Here is an 18660-nt window from a genome sequence, read left to right as displayed (position 1 = left end):
AGCTGTTTTGTTTGTTGGTGAAATGTTTGGGGATGCTCAAATATGTTTATTGTTATTAATTTTGTTCTACCAGCATACTGCTCGACTACAGGATGTATACAACTGCAGCCTTCTGGGGAAATGGTGCTACACCTGCCGCATGCCTTTCATCTGCCCTTAAGTAGTCTATATGCTTCAATGTTACATCCAGAGGAAGCTTGAATTCGTTAGCATAAGTCTTGTGATCTGTACACAAAAATAACAGTATGAGAATCAGTCAAGTAGTCAAAAATTCATAAAAAGCTTTTACAGTAAAATGTTTCCCAGGTGATTCTGAAGTGTTAACCTACTTATGACAATTCTTGATTATTTGATTATGTGCCACTTGGACCAGCAAAATAACCCTAAACAAAAAAAACCAAACAAACCACAAAACAAAAAACCCCAAAGAAACCTCCAAAAAAGCCCAAAACAATAAACAGAAGAAAACAAACTAAAAACCTACTACATTTATTTATTTTACAATTTCAAATACATTGCCAAATGCACACTACTTGCTACTCTCTCTAGTCACTGGCAATGTTAGAAATGCAGAAATTAATTGTTTAATGAATACATTATGGGATAGAGTAATTGTATATTAGGGCTAGAATACTGACTGGTTTTATTTGCAGACGTACAAGAAATTTGAGAAGAGTTAAAACAGAGGTAAAACACAGCAAATTCCTACATAAGAACTTCAGGAACAATCTCATCTCCAACAGTGAAAACTTTATTTTGGGATGGCCAAGAGTCATCCAATCAAAACAACACATATAAGTAAAACCAGGGTTATTACATTGTGTATGGAGAAAGAAGAGGAGGGGCTGGGACTCACGGAATTCCAGCAAGCTATTAAAGTAGAAAAACTGTTTATAAATCCATAATGAGTGTGTCCTCTGACACATTCTCTATGCTGAATAGATTGCAATACATGAAAAGTAAAAGTAAATAAGTTTGCTTAGCAAACTTTAGCATTTTGCTTTAAAGAAATGGTTTACTTCACCAGTATCTAATGTGATTGGTGTGGTAGAAGTACATCAGAGACTGGTAAGAATTACTCTGATAATCACAGCTGATGGACAGGGTTAAAGTCTGCTGCCTGGACTGAGAGAATATGTATAATTATACCTTACATTGGCGTTGACAGGAAAATTAATTTTAAAAAAGTCAGTCCTAGACTATTCACTCCAAATTGCAGCTGCATTGCAGTATCTCCTCAGCTGTATCTGTATCAGCTGGATCTGTTTGAAGGGCCATATCAAAATCATTCTGGCCCTAAAAAGTCAAAGCAAAGCTCTATTGATTCCCCCTTGCATGGGGGAAAAGTGGAAATTTTTATTCTTAATACTGAATTTATCATTTCATTTCAGTGGTGTGGCTGGATAGACCTATACATAGGTGCAGGAAATATGCAAAGATGGAAGTGAGAGGTCAAAATTTAGTGCAAGGCATCTTGTTAATCTGGTCTCAACACCACAAAAAGGGTACTCTCTTAAAGTTCTAAAAGAGGGACTCCCTCAACAGTTTTTTTATTCTATCAACCCTAAATACTCACATAAATTTCCTGTGAAAATATCTGTTTCTCAATTACATTTCAATAAGCAGTAATCCAAATTAAGCCTACAGTGTTTCCAGCACAGTACAATTCTTATATAATCATTTATTACTTTAGTGGTAGATGGTATCACCATTGCTGCTTTTGCTATTCACAGTATTGGTATATTTTTCACAGGTTACATTTAAAATTATTCCCCAAACTAATTAGCAGTACAACTGCCATTGGCTTCTATTCAGATAATTGAAAGATTTTTAGAGAAAAGGCCTGAGTTTAATTAATCTTCCAAATTAATTCACATGAACATTCTCTTAATCTCATACAATCAAACCCTTAGCCTGTGCATTTAATAATATTCTGCAATAATTTTAAATATTATGTTCCTGTCTGATACATGAGTATGTTGCTGGTAAAGTTGCATCTGTTATTAGACTTTTGCTGCCTGCAGTGCCTGAAGCAAGCTGTAGAAAATTGACTACAGGGTTCAAAGTAATCTCAAAACAATACAGAAACATTGATTTACAATTTAAACGGTTATTTTGCTTCATTTCTTTCCTAACTGCTCAACAACTGAAGGTCAAGCAGAGTCAATTAGGTGAACCAACAAAATATCAGTAATAAACAGCTTTTGCCATTTTCCCTGGGATTCTCAGTATGATCCTCAACTGCTCATCTCCAAATGCTAATGACAGTGGAACAAAAAGCACTTGTGAAATATCTGCATTTCTGAATCAGATTCATTGGATTTGTTCTAATACTTATTTTTTTAATCTTGCACAGACTGAATTTCCAATATTTCACCATGATTTTGCACATAACTGGACTTACAGCTGTATATCCAAACTAATAACATATTAATCAGCAATATACTATTTTGAGACTGTTCTTAACATAATATCAGTCTGCTTGCTTCATATCTTTTCCAGTTTTATTCTTGCCACAAACTCTTTTAACAAAGAGTTCAGTGGTCATCTGGATTTTTCCCAGAAAAAAAATATGTAGTTATATTCATTTTTCTCTATCATATTGGAAACCATCCTTATTCTTTTAGTGAAAATGTCTCAGCCAAGTTCTGAACTCTTTACTAACAGCTGCACTGATAATTTCAAACACTTCAAAATTATTAACTGATTTCAAACCTGCCTTTTGATTACAAAAATATGATCATATTTTTTAATCCACAACTTTTTGTTCCTTCTTATATTTCTCCCAGTTTCTTCATTATTACAGTACAAGTGGATCATGATTTGAAGCTCTTCCTTGATATCAGATATTTCTTTTGCAGATGAAAGTTTTGGAGATTTTCACATAATTATAAACCTCTAAAAGCAGCTCCAGAAATAAACATACCAATTTTATGTATCAATTTTTAAAGTGGTTTTCTTACTGTTGTCCCTCTCCTTCTTACACTAAAAGGATCAGCTGTAGTTACATAATTGTCTTATCTCAAACTTTACTACTTCTTTTATTATTCTTAACCTTGCTTTGTTTGTTTTTTTGTTGTGGTTTTGGTTTTTGTTTGTTTAAAAACTGCATTTGGCAGCCATATTTAGAAGATAGAAATGCTTAGGACAGATTTTAAGAGAAAAACACTATTTTGGGGGTTCGCAGTGGAGACCGAATAGTCTGTACTTCCAGTGGCAAATCAACCTATCTGAAAAACACCTGTGATTCTAAAGCTTATTATCCGAGGTTTAGTTCAGAGCATTTTAGTTTCTCCAGTTGCGACATTCCTTTTTATGGGTTCTTAACTTTCTGCACAGTTTAATGTTTTCAGAAGGAGCCCTTGTGAACTGTAATGGTCGCAGAGCAGCCATTACAGCTGTTAGAGACATAAGCACTCTTAAACACTCTACAGAAGTATTTACAGAATAGAACTAAAAAGACTTTAAATTTTTCATTATAATCTACACGGTAAATTAGAAACTTCCTGAAAATTAAAGTCTCTCCATTACTGCAGAGTTGTTTAGTTCACAATATCAAAGTATTTTCACTATTTAGTTTAATATTCTGATTACTGTCATGCTAGTTTCTCCTAACACTGAAAGAGAACAGTAGGGAAGTTGGGAAGGATGCTGCACTGCAAAGAATCATACATAATTTGCCTTCTATGCAGCTTCAGGGATATGGATTGTTTCATTGCCACTTACTGTGATGAAACTGACAATCTACTATTCCAGGCTTAAGAAATCAGGCTGTCTTCATAGAATCATGAGTAACAGCTTAAGCCAGATCCATTCACAGACGATAAGAAATCAGTTCCACATCACATTTAAATTTTCATGTATGACTATGACATTTATACACAGGCATAATGACAGAAAATTCAACATAAGCAATACCAAATATTGTTGTTATTGGCAAGAAATGGTAAATACAAGCCAGCAGCAGAATTGAAAACACCTTTTCAGGATCTCCTATATGAGAATTCTCCTTGCCAAGAAAAATGTCACAGGCCGGAATACAGCTCAAAACTTTAGTTTAATTACTGCAACAAAAACATTTATTTTAGTTTATTCTGCTTTAGCCTAGGAGACAAAAAATACACATTTGGATATTTTATCCTTCTATTGTGCCAGTTAACAAAACAGAAGGGTTTAGCATGATATTTGCGTTGTAAATCCACATCCAGAAATATCTGGAACTACCCAATAAAATAACCACCTAAAAATGTTTGAATAAGCAGTTTTTCTGAACAGGACTTCACCTCTTTGTTCAAAACCAGCTTCGGAAATGTTTAAATTACTAAGCAGCACAAGCCAAAGCCTGTCCTTTAGTGCAATCACAGAAAGCCACAGAGAGTGGACATTTGCTGTGAAGTGCAGGTATAGCAAGGCAAAATATAACACTGTAAGAACCAACTTTAAATTACCTTTATTTTTACTCTAAACCTGATAATTATACATATGATAACTTCAGGGAAGCATAGTCTTTCTGATGTTCCACAGTGCCAGCTACAGCTGTGATTTAGTCTTAAGAACTATCACAAATCAATGTGTAATTACATGTAACAAATGTATTGATATAACATAACTAGACCAATACTTACTCATTTCAACGTGAAATCAATACATCTCTAAATTTTTTTTCAAAAAAAATGACTTGACTTCTAAATAGCATACTGTTTGAAAGCTAGTTTCAAAAGTCTAGGTCATTCATGCCTTTAGTTATAGTTTTGATCAGTCCCTTGATCAAGGCAGAGGTGTGATGGTATTAGCTTTTTTGACTGGATAAGAACCATTCTGTATAATAAATGCAGTGTTGATGCCCTACTACACTGTGAAGTGAAACTAATAGCTCAAATAAATGATCAGTTAAAATGTTTTAAGCTTTTAAATAGCTATTTAAAGACTGTGAGTTTAATTAATAAAAGATTTTGTCTCCTTTTGACAGTCTCTATCACGTAACTTGGACAAGTGAAAGTATTTTTCCAGTCTATGACAGCAAATACAAGGATATATTTAGAGAACATTCTTTCTGAATACCTGGTCCCAGTGCACACTGCAACATGAGAATCAAGGTCACCTACTTAATGGCACAGTAAACAAAGTAGGTACAGATCAACCATCCTTATTAAAATATTGATATCATAGACAATTATTTTTATTTTGCAGTTGGGAAAAAATTAAGCAATGCAAGGCAAAATTCAGTCAAACTACTTCTAAAATTAGATTTTAAAAATGGATAGCTATTTTGAAAATGTTAACATTTTTAGACAATTTACTTCAGTTTCTTACCACACTCTATAAATTGCTTGTACAGTGCAAAATATAATGTAGTTGAAAAATATAATGAGATTAATAGCATGTCTTTGAATTTTGAGATCATGGAAATAAGAAGAACATGCTTTAATTTAAGTGACTTGGCAGTTTTATAATAGCTCATGCACTTGGCATTACCATACTAATTGGTCTTCTTCATTATCCACTACAGCCATATGGCATTAGAAGAAATTCAGTCACTGTGAGAATACATCAGATCTGTGCCTCTAGATCTACAGGACTCCAAAAGGGATCCAACAGTCAGTGAGTAGGTGAAATTAAAATCAATAAAGCCAAAAGACCCCAGTGGAGAGGAATTAATTTGACTGTCTTCATAACTTTCATTTGGTAGTTCAAGAAGCATTTCAGGTCAATTATATTAATAGAAACTGGTTGAGTGAAAAGATGTTAATGATGATCCAGAGCCAATTAGCATAGCTATTTTCACTCCATCTTCTACAAAGAGAAAGGCAGAACATAGACACAGAATCAGACTCTTTTTGATCAGTGATGGAAATTGGCAGAGGACAAAAGGATGCATGGAACATTTTAGCAGCTTTTAGCAACAAGCCCATACTCTTTAATGAAAACCAAAAATAAACACAGAGATTTATAATAATTTATTATATAAGATTTAAAAGGGAAAACTGAAGCAAAATTGGAATGATACAGTCATTGCCAAATATTAGTTTTCACTTATCTTATGGAAGCCTACTCAACTTCCTTACTCTTGCATTTTTCACATCAGCAAAGGTTTCTGTAGATCTCTGTCTCTGAAGCACAGAGATGGTAAAAGTCACAGGAAATGGAGAAAAATATTGAGTAAGAAATATATATGAGATTACTTAACAAAAGAATATAGGATTCAATATATTGGAGCCCACAAAATAATCCACGCCTTTCAAACTGATAATTCTTCACAGGTAGGTCTCTATGGTAGATCAATCTTCTAGATGGCATCAGGAAGAAGTCTCTCACATATGCTTCTGAAGCTATACTAGAGTTCGGTTTCTTTTCATAGTTTACTGTGGAAGAAACTCTGCTTTTATCAGTTTAAAATCCATAGTTACTCAAATCTGGATTCTTAGACACAAGAAATATGATTTGGAACCACAGCTATTCATAGTCATGAAAAATCTATACCTGTGTGTGTTTTGATTCAAGCATGCAACTGAATTGCTTCAAATAAAACAACTCCCGATGCATGTTTTAAGGAAGCTTATTGCAATTGTTGCCTCTCTTCACCTTCCCTACAGGTCTGATTGTTACGAGGGGCATACGTTACCGTGTAATTAAGCAGCAGTCATGAATGATGCTGTCCTCCACAAATATGCCACTCTCTTCATCTGTTTCGATCAGACGACCAGCATGGTACCAATGAACTTGGGTGGTATTGTCAACGTACGTGGCAGTGCACTGAAATGGCAAGCGGTCTCCGTGAAAAACCACTTGTCTCTGTGATGGGATCAGTTCAAAAAGAGGAAGTTCCAGAGGCCCAGCTGCAGGGAAAACAAAACAAAACAAATAGGAAGAAAACCCCCTCACAATTAATTCTCATCAATATTGTGAAGTAATTCTAAAAGACTCTAGCTTCCTAGATCTTAACATTAAAACTAATATAAAAGATATGCCCACAAAATTAAGTCTAATCATGTAGTGGATTCTAGAGATAACATTTCTTTCATTGGTGTGAGCCCAGGTAATTACAAAGCAGGATGCTTTAGTAGAGGAAAAAACCCCAACAGTCTTCAAATTAAATTAAAAATACAGCTATTAACATAGATACAGTTAACATTTATATGACCACTTAACTGTCAGTGGACGAAATTCTCATTGTGGTCCAGAATAAAACTTACTCTAGAGAGCCTAAAGTATCTCATATGTCTGGGATTTGGATACTAATAAGGCTAATAACAAAAGTTAAACTTTCCCCTGAAGCACAAGTGCCCCTATGATTTCTCATTTCCCTCTCCCTTACTTCTGCCTCTTCCAAATGTCATCTTTAGTCTCTAGATGTTTACTCAACATTAAATATTTATCTAACTATCTCTTTCTACTTTTTAATAGCAGAATGCATTTCACCATCTTTATTTTATGAATTTATCTATCCCACTTTTCCCCAAGAAATACCCTAATAATAAAATTCTTCAATTTTTATTTCTAGATCCTGAAACTACCTTAACGTGATTTCTGTAAGACATGTCTATTCATTTTTATACACTGAAAAGGAGCATTTTAGGAAAGGTAATTGGAACAGAGGCTCTGAATCTAAAGAAAGAAAATCATCCTATACGGGATAACAAGGCATAAAGGCAAACTTTATTTTGTTTTTTTCTGATATACTCTCCTTAGGCAAGAGAAGAAAATTACTACATCTGATACTTTGTTATCATCACAAAAAATTCTAAAGGTAATAAAACAGTAAGGACTCAATATAGGTAGTTGATGAACATGCTACCGTGAACATGTTGCATAATAATTCTAAAACACAACTTTTCCACCTCGACCTATAATGCCAAGACAGTTGACTGAGCCTGGGTCACTTTTAACTTCACTATTGCAATCTTATCTTAGTCAAAATGCCTACAGTCTTGCACTTTGGAAATCCTTCTGCCTTGATGAGGAAAGAAAATCTTAAAGCTAGATATTCTTCTCCTCCCTTATTTTTTTTTTTTTTCAGTTTTCATTTAAAGGCCTCTTATCATTAATATCTATCCAGCCTACAGGGTTGACAGCTGAATGGACACGCTTCTACATTTTCAGCACTAGTAACTTTCCGAAACATCTATTTTCTTACAAGCACTTCAACAGGTTATTTTCCATTTCTCTGCTCACCATTTTATCTTATTAAACTTTCTCCTCAAAATTCTCTCTTGCCCATAACAAATACAGATGAACTAACCATGCCTAACCAGATTGCAAGCCATAAACACTGGTTCTACAATTGCTAAAATTTGTGGACAACCAATGGTTGTTCTCATTACTCAGCATCCCACTCTAACATGCTTCTTTATGCCATTCAGATGCTGTCTTTGGAACACTCAAACTGTGAGAAGCTGCATTTATAAACCAAGCTTTGGACTCTCAATACTGTTGGGAAATTTAAAAGTTAAATGCTATGTTCATCACCTGCTTTGAATAAACAGTGAGAGGAATCACTTATACTGTTATTTTACAGAGTAAGAATGGGATAATATACGGGATTTGTACAGGAGTGGATATGTCATATTGCTGTCCCAGAGAAGCCCACAGAGGATTAAGGGGCTAGCTACTGTCTACCGAAATGTTGTAAGTGTGCTGTGACTATGAAGGGCAGGCTTCAGATACCCCTCCTAATTTCTGTAAACATCCTGCATTTTATCTTCTGATTGCATCTATTATTTGTGGACATCGATGCATTACTAAAAATTCCTCAAAATATACCTAGTATTTTTATATGCTCCTTGGCTCTTGAATAAAGTAAGAGAAAGAAAATCAGATTAATATCCTGCTCATAACAGCTGCAGGCTAGGTCTCAGTCATTCACGTTAAAGATTTTTTTACTAGAAGATGGAGAAAACCTCTCTCCAAAAGGCTGCAATTTTGTGTTGCATTATGAAGTAAATTACAGAATACAGGGAAAAGGAATGGTGTGGGAATCTAGCCATAAATTAATGAAAATGGAGTCCTGAAAAATTAAATATGTTGTCACAAGTATATTAGCAATATATACTACTCACAGAAATTTAATATTTCTCATGAATACAGTAATATGTAACTGAGGATTTTGTACCTTGCTAAATGTTTTTAGTCATGCAGCAAGTGACGCATTGCATCATGACGCAATGAAGTAGTAAGAGTGCAAACTATACTACCAATATTTCTTCAGTTAAGCTAAATAATTCGCCTGGCATATGGATGTAATGTAACAACACTACCGCTTTGAATTTGCCTCTGCTGTTAAAGTTGGTTTCCCATTATTCTGTTGCTCAGCCTTGGGAATTGCCAAACCCAGAAATGGAGTGGGAATGAAGTGTTCTGTACAGATTTTGTCAAGTAATGACCAGAAGTAAATTAAACCTTTTTTTACTGCAGCATATCAAAAAGGAGAAAATGATCATTTGATTGACATCGGTCATAGCAACAGTCTACTCATTTTCACTTTCTTTGCAAATCCTCCTAATTTCCAATGAAGATGCAAAGTGAATTAAATGTGCCTTCAGTTTACCAGTAGGCTAGGATATCCTTCTGACCAGCTGAACCCCTTTGAGAATGTACCTAATGGGTTGGCCAAATTGATAAATAATGCTGCAAATTCATTTTCAAAGTGGAACTAGCAACATTTCTATGAATTATGACATCTGTGGACCATGGAAAGTACACTTAAGTACTTCTGCAAAACATCTGCTCTTAATCTCTGTGATGTCTACAACAAAATAATTACCAGAGCTAATCTTGAGTTGTTTTCCAGCAATAATCATGATTTAAATAACTAAGGCTGGTTCTGCAACTATTACTCATGCCAAAGTTGTAGTTGACTTCAATGGCACAGCTTACAGATAGAAGGATTAATTGCAACAACAGAAGTTTCAGGATTAGGGCCAATACCCCTTTTATCCTGAAGGGCTATAAAATGATTGTATAGTTTCATCAGCATCAGCTAGAAATACTTATTTTAAATCCATAATCCAACAATCCTTCAAATTTAGAATAAAAATAAAAGTATTTACTAATGCTATACACGCACTTTCAATCTTGACTTTGAGAATAAAGTAAGTATAAAATTCTGAAAGCATTTGTAATTATTTCGGCACTGATTTGACAGCACTTTCAATATAACAGCTCTGGCAAGCATATCCATATACAATGAATTTTTTCTCTTAGATCATATGATTACTAAAGACCAAATAAATATATATCATCTCTGATGCTCGTGTGTGTGAATGGCAGATCCAGCAGCTTTACAAGATTAGAAATAATTTGCATTTTACTGTTGAGGGTTGGACTAGAGGACCCGTAGAGGACCCTTCCAACCCAAAGCATTCTATGATTCCACGATAGTATCCTGAGAGAGGAGAGAGTAATTTAGGGGGATTTTATTTATTTAATTTTTACATATGTGAAAAATATTCCAAGATTCTCCTAAAACAATCCACTCTGCTGCCTTCGAGTTTGATACCAGCAGCAGCATCTGCCAATGAGAGGTGTGACTCCTACAGGCATTTAGATCAAGGGCTGCTGGTGCTTTACAGTCTTTACCTGCCTTGCCTTTCTAGTCAGCACTAAACCATGATTGTGGCAAAGCACCACAGGAATCATTGACTGCAGCATGAATCTAAAGAAGGTCTAACCTGTCATTACAGTAATTACATCTTTATCTTTCACTTCTCAGCAGAAAAAGGGGTTTGTTGACTAAATGCCAGATTCTCTATGTGATCCAGTCTTGTATTTCAGATTAGCTCTAGACTAGGACATACGGAGGAGGAGTCAGGTCACACAAATACCCTGAATTAGAATATCACTGAAGAGCCCTTCTCAAAGAAAGCATATCCCTGCACATTATAATGCACAGAGTATATAAAAATGTATGTAAAGTTGAAAAAGAAAATAGAACTTAGAAAATAGAAAAAAGTGCACTAAAGCTTTAAAGAAATGCTCAAATGTGTATGCCCCTAATACCTTTATAATAAAATTTACCTCACACTCACACATTAAATGTTTTCTGCCATTTTCTTATAATTCAGTTCTTGAGATTTTAAAAAAATAGTTCCAATTTTGCTTACAATTTTGGCCTTTTTTCTTTACCATTTTAAAAGATGGAAAGGAGAATAACATGAGAGAAATATTACTGTCACTAGACATACATGGAATACAAATGTTTGTAAAAGACAACATACAATGCATTTCTAACATATATTTTAGTTAAATTTTAAATATAATATGATCACATTTAGGATGCATGCACTTATGAATGGACAACACTATTTTCTGGGTGAATGAGCAAAAGCAAATCTGTAAGCACAAAAGCTGGGCTGATTTGTTTAAAAACTACAGGTACTACTCCAGCACCATCACAAGGTATTGGAGAGATGATCAGAGACAAATGAAACTATGTCCTATCTCCAGCCATGTATGTTGCCTTTTCACCTGCACAACCTATAATCTGTGCAGCAAAACTCTCCACAGCTACCCAGCTACAAAGTGCATAATCCCGGTTACTACACTAGCATATTCCACCATTCAGTCTACCAGAGACATAGCTTTCTGCTGTGTGTTTTCTAGCCCTCATTAACTGGCTTTGTTTGGCAGGTTCTACACAGTTAGAAATAGGAAAATTCACAGGTTTCTCCAAGTTGCTCATACACATCAAGTGCAGTATTACAGCGCTCACATTCAGGATACACCATCGAGTTATGCCTCTTGGTAGAAAATTCAGCTTGCTACAGTGCACCACAAGATTTTCAGACAGAGAAATGCCAGAGGTTGGCATATCGCTTCTTGTTAATTACTTGATTCATTGTATTGCCAATGGGCTTTTTATTTGAACTGAGTGTGCCTACAGGGTGCAGCACATCCTGCTGACAAAAGTGTGAGTTAGAGCTCCAATATTTGTACACAATCTCAGTGGGAAAGAAATATGCACGGAAAGCACAGTGTGGGGAAAGCCAAAAGTGAGGACAAAGTAAAGGAACCAGTCCAATAAGAAGGACAGACGAAAATGAGGAAAAAAATTGAAAAACTTCAGTTAAAATTTTGAATTGCTGACACCGTAAATCATGATATCTGCTGATATATACCGAATGGAACTGAAGAAAAGAGAGTGGTCTGAAGGCCAGTTTTGCCAAGAAGGGGAAGTACCACTACACCAATGCCAATTTCTGCATTGCAAATTTTGCTGACAATAAAAAAAGGTTTGGTGTAGAAGGTCCTAGGTAGTGCCATATGCCAAGGAAGTCAAGAACAAATATAGAATTGAAGCCAAGCTTCACTTTTAATAAAAGCTTTGCCTGGCTCCAATTTTAACATAATATCAAGAAAATGCAGATGTCAACACATGTTAAACACATCAAAATAAGGTACGTTTTTTGGGCCTGGGAAAAGAAAGCTTTGTATCATTTCATTTAACACTCACCACAGAACAAATGGAACTTCTGTTTGTGTAATAGCTTCTTATTTCCACCAACTTCGTAACGTTGGCAGGGCAAGGCAAACTTTTATCAACCCCTTTCACCTTCATACATGCTTTTCAGACACGAACATAAAGTAGATGTATTTTTTTTTGCAGCATCTCATAATTAAATCACAGGTTTATATTTACTTTGTAATGGTAAATGCTACACTGAAACGGTAGCTACTAACTAAAATGCAAGACTTCATACACGTAAGCTGTTTTATTTTAATGGTTTTGTATTGCATTTTACTCCTGCAAACTTCTGTAAAGCCATCAAAGTGGAGAAAAAGAGAGAAAGGGTGTATGTCTCATGAGCAGGCATAGCAGAGTCAGTGGACTGAGACTCTGATAAGAATGTAGATCCTGCTGCAGGGAGCTGAACACTAGTAGCAATCCCAGGATTTATCCTGAGCTAAAAGCGCGTTGAGTTCAGGCTGTCGCAGTCCACTGCTACTGGTGTTTCTGTTATCTGGGTTAGCTAACCTCATAAATATACTCCATATCTACAGAACATAAGATTAAAGTCAGTGCAGCTATATCAAGAAAACCTACAATCATAGCTTTGGATGACAGCCTCTTTGAGAAGCTAACTTCTCAGGTTTATTTAATCAAAATAAGTTACACCTGTGTAGAAAATAAGGAAGGCTGAGCTGGAAAAGGTACAATTCAAATACAGTCATTTGAGCAAATACAACTCATGGCAAGTCCAGTCACGACAAAGTTATTTGACTTGTCTTTCTCTACAGCAGTTTCCCCCAGATTTATAATCCTCTGTGAAAATAAATTATTAGTTTTCCACTAGGTCTAGGGATTGATGGTGTTGTGTCCATTACAACTATTTTAAGGGAGGGAGCCGCAGAAAAACACTTGCTTACTTACTGATGATAGCAGCAATTTACTTGTTAGGGAAGTAGAGGTTGAGAAACACAGACATAGCAGGTATTACTTAATAATTTAAATGCCAAATATCATAATATTAATTTGTAAAATGGTAACAGCTACTCAAGAAATTTCCAGAGAAGGAAACTCAAGGTTTCATTCCAGTTAATCAATTAATCAAAACTATTATCTGCATTCAGGCAAAATAAAGCCCACGTCTTGCATTGGCAAATCTAGCAGAAATTTAAAAGAATGGGCAAAGAGTTTTTCATCACTGATTTTTTCCTTATTAAGTAAAACTGCTGCCACTTTTCAATTTCTTATTTTCAAATTGTCTCAAAAGTCTACTTTAGAAGCTGTGGAGCATTTGATTATTTGCCACATCCCAAAACTTGAAGAACATGACATTTTGACAGCTATGGTATTAGAAGGTTCATCAACACAAATTCCTCACAATGGCATCAATCAGAAGCCATTGCTAGAAAGTTAACTTTGATCACTCAAATTATCCTTATGGTGAGCTGGCATGCTCATGGCTACCCATATTCATTGCATCTTGCAGTTTTATTGGCTGAGTGTTGGCAAGGATAAAGCACCAACCTCTACAAAATACATTGATTAGATTTATTCAGCTGGAAAGTGCAATAGTAGCACTCATCTGTCCAAAATGTAAGCACCATTAGCCAGGTTTTTTTAATTTTCATATCATCACTACACACGCTAAGCCCAAGGAAGCAGGACAGCAGGTAGGTCCCAAGAGTAGCAGTGACTGCTCCTAACAGCCCAGAGTCAGCAGGCTGCATATGTACGCACCAGTGGTTCAAGATGCCAAACAAAAAAGAAATGTAAAAGTCATAAAAGAAGCTAAACAAATGACACATCTATTGAAGCAAGGATTTGTCCCAGTCATTGCATGATTTTTTTCCATTCCAAACACCCCTCAGCCCAGCTGGGAATTTCAGAAACTGCAGCTCTCTATAGCCATTTTTATACATCCATTAAAAATTGCTGTAGCATGAAGAATACATCTTCCACGCTACTCCAGGCCCTTAGTTGAGTCTGGCTTTACCCAGAACTAGCTTTTGGACAGGGCCAGTCAAGTCTCCCAGGGCAGAAGTTTTGAAAATTAAAGAAGCTTTGTTTCACTGATATTATCTTCACTACATCTCAGCTAAATTTTTCTTTAGTTATTTTATATGCTTTTTGGAACAATTAGGCAAGGACAATGTAGAAAATCAGAAAAAACTGTATATAAAAAAAACCCAAACAACAAACTGACGGAAGTTTCAGAGTAAGCTATGGGAAGAAAAACAAACTGGGTACATTTCTAGCATTCAAATCAATGGGATTTCACGAGTGAAAAGTTCTGTTGAACTATATTTTTGTGTGAACACAGATGAAAGAAAATATGTAGTAGTAAACCCACATTCTCTAAAGTTTCTCAAATGAACATTTTCATACTTGTGTTACTTCCTGTTTATGCTTTAAATGTTACTAATCTTGTGCTCCTAAACTTGCAACAGTGTTCTAAATTACCACTAAATAAATTAGATAATAATGTTTAATTTTAAATGTAGGGCATCATATTGCATTTTTTTTTCCAGTTTGAGACTGATCATATTAGGGTGAGAAATCTAGAATTTGAAGCCAAGAAGTTAGAGCATTGTTGGTTTCATAATACCAAATGGTTATCTATTGAAATCTTTGATATTTAAAATGGCCACTTAGCTCTAATAGAAAACTAAACTACCACACCCACCTCTGAAAGATCAAAAATGTACAGTTACATTATTTGAATTATAGACATTCAATTATTATCCATATTTTTTATTAAAGAAAATCCTGAATTGTTAAGACTGTAAAATAGAAACAATTGCAAGAGGATTTAACTACAGCTAATTTTATCACTATTCATAACTTGCAAAACCTAATCCTGTGAAAGGTCAATAATGCAAATATTCCTATTTCAATATAATTAGACCTATTCATATGGTCAGGCACTCTGCAGAACTGGAGCTGAAGTCTTGATCCCACATATTCTTGAAGACAATGATGCTCCGCATGAATGCGGCAGGCTATCTGTAGGCTGCCAAGAAACTGCAGGACTGGAATCTAAATCTGGATAATTAATCCATCATTCTTTCTACTTGAAATTTTGAGTGTAGTCAGTTACTACATACTGAAAAAAACCCCACAGTTCAATATTTAAGAATGACTTGTAAATGAAAAAGGAATTGGTTGAAACAATAATCTCAAGCCCATACCTAAATTTAAGTAAATAACAAATGAGATTGGGAAAACATTGTTTGTGTACTGTGAGAGAAATAAATGCAGAAAAAAAGCATTACTTGCTAACTTTGAGCCAGTATTTGTTATTGCAACATTTCAAGTAGGAAAGAAAACTGTTAAGGACAATCTATATGGAGATGTAGACAAATACGATTTTAAGACTTGAAAGGCAATGTAGATAATTTTTGTCACCATACCAAAAAAATAACTTCAAATCCCATTTCTCATCCAATATCCCCAGCACAATGGTATTACTGCCATTGATTTTAAATGTATTGAATGATCTGAATTTTCGTAGTATTTTAGTAAGATTGTAAAGAAAAACTACTTACGGAAATAGACTAGAGAGCTGTCTGTGGCCTGAGAGAAACATGCCTTAATGTTCTGCTCATATTTAAGCATAAGAATTCAGATTAGAAAATATGAGAGTACGTAATTAGTGATGAAAGTACTTCATGTCTTTCTATGCAAGAAATAAATCTTCAAATGGTCAAGAAATCTCTAAAAGTACAAGTAGAAAGTGCATAAAGAACATAAATGTGCTCTCTTTTTTTTTTTTTTGCTTTGGGCCAGTTTCAATGTGAACAGGTATGGAGCATCAGACCACAAAGTTCTTACTGTTTAACCTGACTGCTCTTTTAGAGGATGAATACTCTGATTCTCAGTGAAGTGAGGCAAATTACAAAAGACAAGGTGCTGGTTAAGTTCAAACAACTCCCTAACAACCATATCCCCTTCCTCTCAATATATTATTTACATTTTCTATAAAATATTTAATTAATTGCATTGCAGAATGCAGAAGAAAGAAAAATATCTAGCCCTCTCAGTTTTATCCTTCCCTTTGAAGTACCTTCCTAAGGAGGGAGTCCATAATATCAGAAAAAGTGCATTTCAATAATATTCTGCAAGTCATAAGTTGCTAATTTCACTCATGAGCTAACACTTTAAGGTGGTTTATAGAACTCAGACCGAGAAATAAGTCAAATACCATTGGACACTGACAACTTGCAGTTATTATCTTTCATCCTTTCTCACCCCTATTTTCAGTAGGATGGATTTTTACTCTTCTTTACTGTTAAGACTTTTCTCAGTATATAGCCCCTCAAGGCATGCTAGAAACCTAATCACACAGGTCTTCTACAGTTAAAATTCCAGCTCTGTATTTTGAGTACTCATTTCCTGTCATCCATAGCAGAAGTCCTAATTGACTATTAAAGATGTGAGTAAATTACGAACCAAACCAAACAATTTCTCACTACAAGTTTCACATAAACAGTTACAATTCTGCTCATCACAATGAATAGGTACACTACCCATAAGCAGAATACACATTTTGTCACAATTTCTACTTTCAAAAGAGCATCGTGTAACAGTCCCTCTAAGCCAGGTGAAACACACCACAGTCGATTGTCATGTACTTGGAGCACCTAGAGCAATATGGGAATTAAAAATCAGCATCTGGATACTCATTGCCTTTGAAAAAAACAGGCTCCTGAGTCTAGGGAGGCCACCCAACCCCTATTAAGGTAGACGAGACACTACATAAAAACAGATGCTATCTCAGGCATGCTAATACATAAAAGGAAAACTTGTCTCAGCTGCAATATTTTGTTTTGTAAATTGCCATTACTTTGGGTATTGCAAACTCTATTTCCACCATATTTTCCCCTGAGGCTGTGTCTAATAATGAATGTATCTAACATTTGAGCTTATATGATATCCATTTCCTTACTCTGGAAGTTTCTTGACTGAGTGTGGTATATGAAGAATATGCATTAATGCTAGTTTTGCTCATCTAGGGAGATTTCTCAGATTCATTACAACACAGCCAATAAGGAAGTATTAAACAGCAGAATTTGGTGTAGAAACATAATAAAGATATAAGCAATAAATTAATTTCTTCCAAGAAAAAGACTTATGTATAGCTTTCCATCAACATAGATAGACAAAAAATGTAAATGTAGTTTGTCAGGATTACATTTAGCCAATTCCTTATGAACGTGTCAGGCACAAAGAGCCAGAACAAGCTCTGCTAATATGGCCTGAGAGCCATTCAACACTGGTCATGGTTGCTTCATCAGGCTTACTGCCAGACTGCCGGGAAAGGTAGGGACAACAAAAGGGGAAGGGTGACCTGTGACAAAACTAGCTTTCCTGAAAGTGTTGTGATGAGATGGTGCACATGCATGCACACCAAAGTATCTGGTTCAGTGGAGCAAAGTGACTTGAAAAAAATCTAGGTGCCTCTCTGCAATTACACTTCAGGAGAACTGACAAGATAATAAGTCTAGCTCTTTTAACTTTCTGCTTTATAGGTCCATGCAGCAATATGATGACCAAGATTTGGACAGTAGATTACAGAAACCTGAAAAGCTATTAAAACCCAGAAAGAAACTGAACCTATGCACTCTCTGCACAGAAAAATGCATAATGATAAGGACTAGAAACGTAATTTATTATGTATAAATGCATTAAACTCTAATCTTAATATCCTTTGGTATTTTCTTACTTTTGAATCAATTTCTTTTTCAATTAAAAAAAGGTGATAGCATGGTCCCAATTTCTTATTTATAAACAGAAAACATATATGCAAAAAGCAATACTTTAATTTGTAGGAAACCTGCATAAGAAACGGTTATTCTGTCCCAGAAGAATTATGTAATTTTCTTTGTGGTGGAAATAAATAATACTGTCTTAAAGGACTATAAAATTACTTTTATATTTTGACCTTGGCAATATTTTTTGTATGATTTAGTAAATACATCATTTTTAGCCAAATCACTTATCTAAAGATTATTGATAGTATGTCAACTACTTTCTGTCCTTTAAATGAAATCCAATCTTATCCAATGATAAGAAAGTCAGGACTTTTCAAAACACCTGTTTTCATGAGTTAAATCTAAATCTAACAGAAAAATGCTTCATCGTGGTTATACGTCAATGGTAATCTGCAAAACAATTGAAATTTTACTACTTAGCGCTGTTAGTTCAATAGCATCAATACA

At 34.9% G+C, this 18660-nt stretch overlaps 1 protein-coding gene across 1 annotated transcript in view; it reads right to left on the bottom strand.

Annotated features, from left to right (window-relative positions):
- ADGRA1 (adhesion G protein-coupled receptor A1) overlaps positions 1-18660 on the bottom strand; it is a 262352-nt gene that overhangs the window by 138145 nt on the left and 105547 nt on the right. Inside the window, exon 7 of the mRNA XM_069863854.1 lies at positions 6623-6836. Within this exon, the coding sequence (XP_069719955.1) occupies positions 6623-6836 (214 nt within the window). The remainder of the gene's footprint in view (positions 1-6622; positions 6837-18660) is intronic.

Source organism: Phaenicophaeus curvirostris, chromosome 9 (assembly GCF_032191515.1).
Source record: "Phaenicophaeus curvirostris isolate KB17595 chromosome 9, BPBGC_Pcur_1.0, whole genome shotgun sequence".
NCBI lineage: Eukaryota > Metazoa > Chordata > Aves > Cuculiformes > Cuculidae > Phaenicophaeus > Phaenicophaeus curvirostris.
Note: the sequence above shows the minus strand (reverse complement) of the source record. Positions and strands in the feature narration are given on the sequence as shown.